This window comes from Leptonychotes weddellii, chromosome 5 (genome assembly GCF_054177405.1).
Source record: "Leptonychotes weddellii isolate Sample4059 chromosome 5, ASM5417740v2, whole genome shotgun sequence".
Classification (NCBI taxonomy): domain Eukaryota; kingdom Metazoa; phylum Chordata; class Mammalia; order Carnivora; family Phocidae; genus Leptonychotes; species Leptonychotes weddellii.
Genome location: NC_138373.1, coordinates 73,147,407 through 73,159,968, shown reverse-complemented (window position 1 = coordinate 73,159,968; position 12,562 = coordinate 73,147,407). Strand labels below are relative to the sequence as shown.

At 39.2% G+C, this 12,562-nt stretch overlaps 1 protein-coding gene across 1 annotated transcript in view; it reads left to right on the top strand.

Moving 5' to 3' along the window:
• Positions 1–218: 218 nt before the first annotated feature.
• LOC102743505 (C-type lectin domain family 4 member A) overlaps positions 219–12,562 on the top strand; it is a 28,975-nt gene continuing 16,631 nt past the window's right edge. Inside the window, exons 1-3 of the mRNA XM_006738239.3 lie at positions 219–6,797; positions 9,417–9,533; positions 10,714–10,812. Of these exons, the coding sequence (XP_006738302.2) occupies positions 6,716–6,797; positions 9,417–9,533; positions 10,714–10,812 (298 nt within the window). The 5' untranslated portion in view covers positions 219–6,715. The remainder of the gene's footprint in view (positions 6,798–9,416; positions 9,534–10,713; positions 10,813–12,562) is intronic.

Sequence of the window (12,562 nt, the reverse complement as noted above, 5' to 3'; positions counted from 1 at the left end):
ATATTGAGATGTTGAAAACAATGTATTCATCATAGTGCAGGACATAGTAAACTCTAATGTATTAACTGTTACTGTAATCCTTTTTCTTTTTTTTTTTTTAAAGATTTTATTTATTTGAGAGCGTGAGAATGGAGAGAGAGAGGAGAGCGTATGAGATGGGGGAGATCCAGAGGGAGAAGCAGGCTTCCCGCAGAGCAGGGAGGGAGAAGCAGGCTTCCCGCAGAGCAGGGAGCCCGATGCGGGGCTCGATCCCAGGACCCTGGGATCATGACCCGAGCCGAAGGCAGACGCTTAACGACTAAGCCACCCAGGTGCCCCAGGGCTGGTTGCTTTTAAGGGGAGGAAACCCAGGTTGAGTCATAACAATAAGTAAATGAACAGTAACATTACCAGGAAGGGCAAGGGTGAAGATGGTCTTTATAGAGTGATTGGTACTAAGAACTTCTTCATAGACTGGAACCAGCCCAAGGATTGCTGTTATATGGCTATGAACTATGTTTAGAAGCCTTAGGAGTCTTGATTATTATTCTTTGTATAGATTTGATGGAAGCATCATAAACCTGCAGTGGGAAACCAACAATTTTATTTTTCCAAAAACTGGTATTAACTTACCCTTCTTTTTAAAGGTAGAGTCAGAAGAAGAAAAATATGTCAGTCCAGGTTTTCTTAGTTCTTTTCACTGAACACCAGTGCTTTCCAATAATTGATTATTCAGTCTAGCCAGTTTGAGGGCCTATCAGTTGCTGGTCATATGTAGAGCTGTTGATGCTCTGTTGTTTGCCTGCCGTACTTTGTGGGCTTCCAGTTTTTAAAAGTGGTTGGTAAATGAATTGTGTGCTTTTTGTGTGCACTGTCTTTGCCCCAGCTCCAGGTTATGATGGCCCCTCAGACAGGCCCTCTAGTCTCCATTCATTGATTGCATTTCACCCCTTTTTGGTGTCTTTCTTTGTATTTAACTGAGGTGTCTCTCACAGACCAGCCCACTGACACCTCTTTTTGACCATCTCAGTGTCCTTAGTACCATGTATCAGGGAGTATTTCTGAGTCTCTTTCTTTGCTGTCCTGGAACAAAGGATAGTATAGATCTTAGGACCTATCACCATCACTGTCTCAGCCAGAGCACTTATATGAGCATCAAACCAGGAGAAATCCCAATGGGAATGGGTACTTCATCTTGTGATCCAGATTTATTCAGCCCTCTGAGAGAGACTGATTGTAGCAATAACCCTAATTTGACCACACCTTCTTGTAGTATTTGTCTTGTAGTATCTGCACTGACTCTGGGCTTGACTATGAAATGCTTTGGCCAGTGAAGGACTACATACTGTGATGCAAGCAGGGATTTGAAACATGTGTGCATTGGACTTGCTCTCTCTCTGCTCTTGGAACCCTGCTTGGTCTACTGGAGGATGAGAGACCACATGGAACAGATATAAGCTGTCTCAGTTGGGCCCGTCTTAGATAAGTCCCTGTCAATATGCTATCTGACCATAGATACATGAACAGGCTAAGCTGAGATCAGCCACACCTGACTCAAACCAGAACTATCCAGCTGAGCCCAGCCCAATTTGCCAAACTCAGGAATTTGAGCTAAATTAATGGTTGTAGTGTTAAGCTACTAAGATTTAAGATAGTTGTTTATACAGATAACTGATATTCTCACAAATAAGTCCATTATGAATATTATAATAAAAATAAAAAGGATATGGTAAAGGCAAAGTAAATAACATTTTGAAACAGTTTTAAATTTAATGTTACTTATTAGGAGAACAAAATATCGGATTAGTTATAAGTTTGGTTTATTTCAGTTCTTGCTTTTAATAGCTATCAGTTGTAAAACATACCTCATAATGACATGGCTCAAATGGGAAGAATATTATTAGCTGTACTTAAGAAGTTATGATTCTCATTTTTCAATTCTCTCTGTAAATCTTTTTGTTAAAACCACCTAGTAGTTATCTTCTTTCATGATATTAATCTAGCCTTACAAACTTACGAGTGTTACATTTTATTTTTTTAAAGATTTTATTTATTTATTTGACAGAGAAAGCGAGAGAGGGAACACAAGCAGGGGGAGTGGGAGAGGGAGAGGCAGGCTTCCCGCAGAGCAGGGAGCCCGATGTGGGGCTCAATCCCAGGACCCTGGGACCATGACCTGAGCCGAAGGCAGACGCCTAATGACTGAGTCACCCAGGTGCCCCGAGTGTTGTATTTTAAACTCCTTAATAAATGAGTTCAAAACCCACTAAAACCATCCATTTTGAAGATTTCAAAAAGGAAGATGGATAAGTCATATCCTTATATAATTTTTGGCAAAAGGAAAATCACAGCATGATGGAAATATTTTTTCCTCATCATCAGTTTTCCAACCGCTCTTTCCATAAGTTTCTTTTATAAAGTAGTTGTCTTCTCACTTACTGTTAAAAATCACCTTTACCTTGAAAGCCCAGGTTAATTGTGTGTGTGTGCGCACATGCATGCTCGTGTGCCTTAACATCTGCTAAAGCATAGCACTGTAAGCTATTTCATAGCACTGGAAAAGTGAGCAGAATTAGAACACTTGTCTTTTTTTTTGTTTTTTAAGCATAACAATAATTAAGTTTCCCAATTCTTTTAAGTAATTTGCCAAAGTGAACAAGATGGTCACTTCCCATCTTGTTAAAAAAAAATCACAAATATTTAATATCTTATGAAACTAGTCATTTTGAGGTATTGTAATGATTTATGATACCAACTGCCTGGAGTTAGGCCAGATTTCATAGATTAAGGTCATAGTCCTCCACAAGACTGCCCTCATTTCAGATACTAGCCACAAGTTTGGGGAATTTCAGGGCTTCCCTTACTTCTGATCAACTTTGTACAAATTTGGGGGTTCCCATGACTCCCTCAGGTTTGATAATTTGCTAGAACAACTCACTGGACTCAGGAAAGTGCCAGCCATACTTTCATTATAGCAAAAGGATATAAAAATCAGAACTGTCCAAAGGGAGAGATGCATAGGACGAGATCTGAGAGGGTCCCAAAGATGAAGCTTTCATTGTCCCTGTGGATGCACATTAATGTATGACAATACGCATATCAGTGCTTAGAGTTTTTATTGGAGTTTGTTACATAGGCATGCTTGATTGAGTCATTTGCCACAAGGCTGAACTCAGTCTCCATCCCTCCCTGGTCTGGGCTGATTTCTCATGGCTCAAAGCACCAGCCCTCTAATCCCATGGTTGGTCTTTCTGGCTTGGTCAGTCCCTATCTTGAATCACCTTGTTAGCACAAACTAGGGGCTCACTAAGAGTGACTTCATTAGCATAAACTGTCAGGGCCCACTGTGAATAACAAAGACATTCATATTACTCAGGAAATTCTAAGGATTTAGAGGCTGCCTCCCAGGAACTGGGTACAAAGGCCAGCCAAATTATTAATTGCACAGATATTTAAACTATAATATGATGGAACATACAGAGAGTGAATGAACAAGTGAAGGTACACCATCAGCTTAAGAGTTGTGGAACCTCCACTCTTTCCTCGTGATAGACCCTGTACCACACATGACATGCAACCAACACTGAGCCCATATGATAGTAATAAAGCTTATTTTACTTAACATTTTAAATACCTATTAATAGATGTTCTAGTATTTTATTTCTGTGCCCTGGGGTATTGTGCCCCATTTTAGAGATCACTGCTCTAGAGATCCCTTGGCTAAATTATTTAAACAGTGCTACAGACTGAATGGGTCTCCTGAAAATTCATATGTTGAAATCCTAATTCCTGATGTGATGGTATTAGGAGGTGGGGCCTTTTGCAGGTGACAGGTCATGAGGGTAGAACTCTCATGAATGGGATCAGTGTCCTTATACAAGAGACCCCAGGGAGTTCCCCCACCACTTCTGCCAAGTGAGGACGTAGTGAGAAGACCGCCATCTATGAATTAGGAAGGGGGTTTCTCACCAGATAGTAAATCTGCTGGCATCTTGATCTTAGACTTACCAGCTGCTAGAACTGAAAAATAGATTGTTGTTTAAGCCACACAGTCTGTGATATTCTGCTGCCCTTGACATGTCTCCCTGTAGGTAGAATGTATTTCCCTGCCCTATTCATATCCAGTCCAGGCAACTTCGATTGGCCAATGGGATCATAGTGGATATCATGTATACCTTATCTGAATAGAGGATTGGAATGTTTCTGCATTTTTCAGCTTATCAGGAGCTGCTCTAGGAACCTAGGTTCCAGAATGAGAAAATACTAAGAGAAGAGCCAAGCAGAGTTACAATAAACCTTATGCAGACCATAAGCTCACATGCAGTGTGAGTGAGATACAATTGTTTGTCGTTGTAAGCCATTCAGATTTTGGGGTTGTTTGTGATATAGTGTAATCCAGTTATAATGTAATTTACTCCAGGGAAAGAGAGATACCTTTAGGAACATATTTTGTCTTTTCTTTACAAACTTAGATTGTTAAGTCTCTGATAATCAACAGTTATTCTTGGGAGGAGGATGTATGTGTGCATACATGCAAGTGTGCAAGTACTTGTTAGGTCTAGTAGTTATTTGCTAGAAAATTTGCAAGAATCAGCCCTTCCCCATCTTACCTTTTTTCATACCCTTTTCCCTTTCCTTACCAAACAGTTCAGTCCTAAATGAAATCTTAGGTAGAGCAGAACAAGGTAGGTGTCTGATGTAGGGTGGGATGGGGGAGCAACAGTGGCCTGGTGCAGGATGTCAGAACTCAGGCAGGGTGAGAAGGGTGATATTCAGGAGGTTGGCTTGAGAGTGGTGTGGGAGTCCAAAAGAGTCCAGAGAACATCTCTGCCGGAGTGGGAGAGTATTTCCGGCATGGGGAACCACACTCTGTAGTGAGGAGAGTGTCCACACATGGTAATAGCCTGGTATAGGGAGGGTGTCAGAAGCAGCCTGGTCTGGGGTGCCAGTGTTGGAAAGGTGAAGAGGACATCTATGTGGTGGGGTAGCCCGGTGCAGGGAGCTTAAGCAGGATGATCCTTCCTGGGAGGTGGGAGACCTGGCATGGGGTTTCATGGTCCAAACAGAGTGAAGAAAGTGTACATGCAGAGGGTAGACCTGGTGTGGGTTTTAGAGGCTGAACAGGGTAAGGAAGTTGTCCATGTGGGAGGGTAGCCCAGGGTGGGGATCCGAGCCCAGGAAGGGTAAGGAGAGCTTCCACGCATCCAGGGGGATCTTGTGTAGGGTTTTAGAACCTAAGTGGGATAAGGATGGATTACAGGTGAGGGTTAGGGAGCCAGCATCAGCAGTCAGAGTCTAGGCAGAGTAAGGGGGGATTTCCTATGGAAGGTGGCCTAGCATAGGGTGTCACACCTGAGCAAGGTGATGTCCATGGGGTTTGGCTAGCTCTGCAAGAACACCCAAGCAGGATAAGGGCTCCAACAATAATGGTGGCCTGGGTTGGGAAGTCAGAGCCCAATCAGGGAGAGAAGAGCATCTTTGTCAGGGAATGACAAAGACAGAAAATTGACTAAATTCAGGGGATTACTCAAATAAAAAAAAGTAGTCAAAGACAATGGAAGCAGGTTTCTTACTATAACAGAAGGGAGTTAGAAATGTGGAAGGAAGAAAACTAGAATGAACTCTTTAGTGTTGGATTGGAATTAGAGGTTGTTAGTGTGAATGCATGGTTTTCAACATACCTTGATATAGAGATAAATGAGGTTAGTGTGTGTGTTATGCAGGTGATGGAGAAGTTTGGTGGGGGAGATTAAAAGAAGGAGGATCATTTGGAGAGAGCTGAATCTAGGGTGTGAGCTAAGAGCATGTCTGGGAAGATTCTATATGAAGGATTCAATTTTTCGAGTGCTTTCCTCTTGTCCTTTAGAAAAAGTCATATTTGTGACTGAGTTATCTCCTAATTTGTGATTCCATTAAATTATCCTAACTTGTTAAAAAATAGTCACATTGACCTATATCGTCTTGTTGCGGTGTTGTGGGGATTAAAGGGATAGAGATGGGTGGTGTAAAGGCTGGCCTACTCCATTAACATCCAGCAGAGAGAGCTGCTTTCAGGAGTGCTGGAAGTGACTGTAGCAAAATGAATGGAGATCCATGCGGGAGTTAGTTAAGAACAGGGAAAAACAGCACTGAGGAGCAGCTTCAGAAGACATATGATAAGCTTTGACTTCCCTACTACTTTAGAAGATACTGACTGAAAGTGGAGAGGCTAACATGTGAGTTTTTTGTCAGTGATCCTCTCAGAATGTGGTACCCAAAAGGTGCCTGATCAGCTACAAATGATGAAGAGAATACAGCATAAATGAGTATATGCCCAGGTTGGTCTAGAAATAATTATGTTTGCATATAGATGTACACAAATATTTGAATTTCATTCTTGCTGGTGAGTTCAGATAATACAAGTCTCAGAAAAGATTTCTCAATTGCTTAGTTTCCATTTGTTTACTTCCTGTTTTTTTTTTTTTTTAAATTTACCCTTTGAGTTCCTAAGTTCCTACTTTTATTACACTTGCTGACATATGTTTAAATGCTGTGATTCTCACTGTGTTGGTCCTGGGGATTGGGCTTCTCTCTGAGGTTTTTAATTTTCATGAGATTCCTGTTAGGGTTATTTGCCTATCAGGAGCTCCTGTTCTTGATAGGAAGTATGACAAGTTGCCACCATGTTTGGGTTTCATTTTAAGATGTTTTAAGGAAGAGGTTAAAAGGATTTTTTGAACAGAACAGATTTCTCAATATGACTTCAGAGACCACTTATGCTGAATTGAGTTTCAAAAATGAATCCAAGTCCTCAAGTACCAAATCATGGCCTCCTGCAGGTAAGAAGCATTTTCTGGTGGTCAGAGTTTATGATGAGATGAAGGATGAAGAGAGAATGCTATAAATGAAGCATAGGTAATGTTAGTTGCTGCTTCTCTGGCCGCAGTTGGGACACATTGGATTCTCAGAAGATTGAGTTGCCTGAAGATAAGCATTAAGGGGGTGTACAGTTATACTCTAACAAAATTGAGGTGTGACAAATCCTCTACAGTCCTGAGCTAAGGAGAGTGCTAATTATGCTGAGAAGTTGTTCTGTACTTTCTGAAGCTGAGTGAGATACAGTCAAGAGATTGGGTACAGGTCTTGAAACCATCAACCCAAATGCAGGGGCTATTGATGAATTAGCAGGCTCAGTTAGAGGGGAAAAGTTTGAGTAGAGAATGTTGTGGGTGTATTTGTTAGTACCGGACTAAAGTGGAACCAAAGACCATTGCATATGAAAGAAGAGAAAGTTACAAAGAGAGTCTCTAACATTACAAGGGAAATTGCCCTGCATTCAGAAAATCTATTGCATACCCCACTTGTCAATACTTCATAACTTTGAGAAAACAATTCTTTTTATTTCTTTATGGAGGTATGATTGACAAATAACATTATATAGTATCCCCCTTATCTGTGGGAAATATGGTCCAAGATCCCCAGTGAATGCCTGAACAGTGGATAGTACTAAACCCTATATACTGTGTTTTTTTCCTATGCATATATACTTATGATAAAAGTTTAAATTAGGCACAGTAAGAGATTAACAGCAATAACTACTAATAAAACAGAACAATTATAACCATATACTATAAAAGTTATATGAATATGGTGTCTCTCTCAGAATATTGAATTGTATTCACCTTTCTTTTTCTTGTGATAATGTGAGATGATAAAATTCTTATGTGATGAGATGATGTGAGGTGAGTGACATAGGCATTGTGACCTACCTAGTGTTAGGATCATCTGCCTCCAGACCACAGTTGACCACAGGTAACTGAAATCATGTAAAGCGAAACTGTGGGTAATGGAGGGGACTACTGTCTTAGTTTCAGGTGTACAGTGTAATGATTTGATTTTTTAAAAATATTTATTTATTTGACAGAGAGAGAGAGACAGTGAGAGAGGGAACACAAGCAGGGGGAGTAGAAGAGGGAGAAGCAGGCTTCCCGCTGAGCAGGGAGCCCGATGCGGGGCTCGATCCCAGGACTCTGGGATCATGACCTGAGCTGAAGGCAGACGCTTAACGACTGAGCCACCCAGGCGCCCCTGGTTTTTGTATATATTTGTGAAATGATCACTAAAGTAAGTCTAGTTAACATTCATCGCCATAAAGTTACCCAATTTTTTTTTCTAGTGATGAGACCTTTTAAGAGTTAATCTCTTAGCAACTTTCAAGTATGTAATAATACTTAATAGTTGATAATACTGTAATAATCTATAGCATTAACTATAGTAAACATGCTATCCATTACAACCACAACTTCTTTATTTTATAACTGGAAGTTTGTACTTCTTAATCCCCTTCACTCATAACCCACCCCCCCTCTGGCCATCACTGATCTGTTGTTCTCTGTATCTGTGAGTTTTGCTTTGTTTTGTTTTTCGGATTCCACAGATCAGTGAGATCATATGGTATTTGATTTCTCTGACTTATTTCACTTAGCATAATGTCCTCAAGGCTCATCTGTGTTATCACAAATGACAAGAGTTCCTTCTTTTTTTATGGTGGAATAATATTCTATTGTATATAAATATCACATTTTCTTTATCCATTCATGGATGGGTGGACACTTAGGTTGCTTTCCTATCTTAGCTACTGTAAATAATGCTGCAGTGAACATAGGAGTGCATATATCTTTTTGATTTAGTGTCTTTGTTTTCTTTGGGTAAATATCCAGTAGTGAAGTTAATAGATCATATGATATTTCTATTTTTAATTTTTTGAGGAACCTCCATACTGGTTTCCACAGTGGCTGCACCAGTTTACATTCCCGCTAACAGTGCATGAGGGTTCCCTTTTCTCCATATCCTCGCCGACACTGTTATTTCTTGTCTTTTTGATACTACCTATTGAGAAAATAATGAAATAGTGACTTAACCATTAAATAGTGACTAAAAAGTTCTGACCGTATTTTAAGAATGTGATGAGGGAATGACTATAATAAAGATTTATGTGCTATGGCATTATTTAAAGTAGTTAAAGTTGGGAACAATCTGGAAGATTATTTACGTATGTAATGAAATACTATGTCACCGTAATAGAGAGTGTTAAAGAAGAAAATATACTTGTATGAAAAATGTTCATGGTATAGTATATAAGAATGTAGTAGGTCAGAAACCAGTATATATGGTATGTCAATCCTGTGGAAAAATGTATGTGTGTATGTATATACACTTTGAAAAATTACTGGGAGGATATATACCAAAACATTAGCAACAGTTATCTCAATGGATACTGTACTTTTATATATTTTCTGAAGTTTCTACAATGAACATTATTATTTTTTTTCCTATTTTCATATTATTTCAAATGTCGTATCGTTGGCAATACTATGTCATCGAAGAAAAGGGAGAAGGAGAAGGGAAGTAAGAGCCAGAATTTATTACTGATGAACCTTATTTGATTTCTCCTTCAGCTCCCAAAGAGAAGACCAGCCCACACAAAAGTAACCCCAGTTTTCCCAAGCTACTTTTTGCCTCATTGCTGGTACTTCTGCTGCTACTGGCAATCTCATTTTTTATCACTTTTATCAGTAAGTACCCATCTGAATCTATGAGGAATGTCTGTCTTACATAAAGAGATGACATCCATTAGATACATTTAATGATGGATATATCCAGAAATCTGGAAAAGAGGTTTTCTTTGGGGGTGGTGGGGAGGGACACAATTAATGGGAATCTGTTAGGAATTTTGTTATTTATTTGAATTTAGTTTATAAAAATAATGGACTCCACTCCTTAGAGAAATTGAAGAGTACATGTGTGTACATGTGTTTGTGTTCAGAGAGACATCTATTAGGCACCATTTCTATCTTAGATAGTTGTGGTAAATGAGGACAAAGCTATATTTGCCTATTAGTGTTTATAAGGCCAGGGGTTTTTGAGTGCACAGAGACGTATTTTGAGATGAGCTGGTGAACAAAAAAGAGAGGGAAGAAATGTTCCGGGAGAGAAATGTCCTGCCCAAGACTGTAAGATGTAAAAGCCAATTTAGCAAATAAGTGGATTTCCTCGTATCTTTGGCTTTAAGAATTTGTCGAATTTTTAAAAGGCATAAGAAGTAGTGAAGCCAGTATGTGGTGGGTCAAGGAGCAAATGGGAGATAAGGAGGAAAGAAAGAGAAAATTCACTTTCTAGAGGGAGAGGTAAGTTATTTTTAAGTTGTGAGTATATTGGTGTGGTGAGGAATAAGAGCCATTTAGGAGTAGATAGAGTAAAGGAAAGAAGATGAAGAAAATAATGCCTATTCCTCCTGATTAATGTTGGATTAAAAAAAAAATTCTTACTCTGTAGGTAACCCAGAACTCCTTAGAATTAGCTCATTTCCCCCACAAAGACCTATGCTGTGTACATCCTCAGATAGAAGTGTTTGTTTTTCCTCCATTTTTCCACCTCCAAGGCTTAGCCTTTGCATTTAGTATTGAAGGAAAATATGGATAAATCCCTTTGCAGTCATTCTAATGGAACTATCATGTCCTCTTTCAACTACTGATCTTTCAGCTGTTCCTGGGGAAATCTATGGTTTCAAAATCAGTAGAATTAGGATTACATTGAATGTGGGGGGATGAGACATCTTTTCTGTAATCAGGATCCTTCTCAAACAATTGGGCATTTGTAGATTTTGCTGGCTATAAAATAGAATCTAAGAAAGTAACAATAGAAGGCAAAGTCATAACACTACCAGGTAAATGAATGGCCTTTTTTTTTTTCAGTTTTTTTTTCAAAAATATTCTCAGCTTCTTGAAAAAAAGACTACAAAAGAACTCACTCACACAGAATTGGAATGTATGAAAGAAAATTGGACCATGGAAGGTAAAAATTAATGTGCCTATAATTCAGTGGTTGACTATACTATATAAGGACACCAAGTCAATATTTCCAATAAGATTCACAGGTGGATCATACTAAGAAGTTGAGTCTCATGGTCATTTTAAGCTTTAAGTGTAGAAATACATAAGACCTAAAATTCTTATATGCATATCTTTATCTGTACAATGAAATAGTCTTCATTGTGGAGCTGGCTGTTTAAATGCATGGGTAATCTCTTTATGGAATGATTGTCCAACCACATCCTTGGTGTTCTCTCCAAACACACTTTCTCAGTTTTTATATTATGGATAGGCTGAGAATTTTCCAAATCTTCAAATTCTGGTTCCTTTTTGTTTAACACTTTCTTCAATTTATCTCTTTCCTCTTGCAATTTACTATAAGCAGTAAAGAGAAATCAGACCACAGCTTTAACACTTTGCTTAGAAATCTCCTCTGCTAAATATCCAAGTTTATAAGTTCTATCTTTCACAAAACATTAAACACAACGCACCAAATTCTTTGCTATTTTATAACAAGAATTGCCTTTCTTCCAGTTTCCAATAACATACTTCTCATTTCCATCTGAGACCTTACCAGAAGCACCTTTAATGTTCATATTTCTACCAACATTCTTTTTATTATAGGATATGTATATTCTTTGAGATGATAGGAGCTTTCTCTACAGCTCTCTTTTCTTTCTAAGTCCTCACCAGGATTACCTTTAACATCCATATTTCTACCAGCAGCTCTTTCAAGGCAACCTAGCTTTTACTAGCAGGCACCTCAAAACTCTTCTAGCCTCTACCCATCATCCAGTTCCGAAGCCACTTTCACATTTTTAGGTATTTGTTACACTCCACTTTGGTGCCAAAATCCATATTAGCCTGCTTGGCTGCCGTAACAAAATATCACAGACTGGGCGGCCTAAACAACAAATTTATTTTCTCACAGTAATGGAGGCCAAAAGTCCCAGGTGACATAAGAGTTGGTTTCTGGTGAGGCCTTTCTTCTTGGCTTGTAGACAGCCACCTTCTTGTTGTGTCCTCACATAGGCAATTCTCTGTGTGAATGGGGAGGGAGAGCTTTCTGGTGTCTCTTCCTCTTCTTAGAAGAACACAAGTCCTGGGGCACCTGGGTGGCTCAGTCGGTTAAGCATCTGCCTTCAGCTCAGTCATGATCTCAGGGTCCTGGGATCGAGCCCCGCATCGGGCTCCCTGCTCAATGGGGATCTGCTTCTCCCTCTCACTCCGCCTGCTGCTCAGTGCTTGTGCTGTCTCTCTCTCTCCAGCAAATAAATAAATAAAATCTTAAAAAAAAAAAAATAAAGAACCCAAGTCCTATTGGATTAAGGCCCTACTTTTTTTATAACCTCATTTAACCTTTATTACTTCCTTAAAGTCTACCACTGTAGTCACATTGAGTGACATGAATTTTTGGGGAACACAATTCAGTTCAAAACAAGTTTCTATGTAATTTATTGGAAATTCTTGTGTATGTGGTATTTGTTTCTTCTATCCTGTTTATTAATTTATTCAATCATCTATCTATATCAGCATGTATTCATGGATATTTATCTTATACTTTGGGTTGCAGTCCAATACTATATTTATTTTGTTGCTCAAATTGTTCTGCCTTTGCCACTGGGAGTTCTTTCAATTCGTTCCTGTGGCCCTTAGACTTGCCCCCATCAGTGTGATGTTATGCTTTGTTTTTGAGCACTTCCTTACTTTCTGGGACTGTAATATTCTCTGGG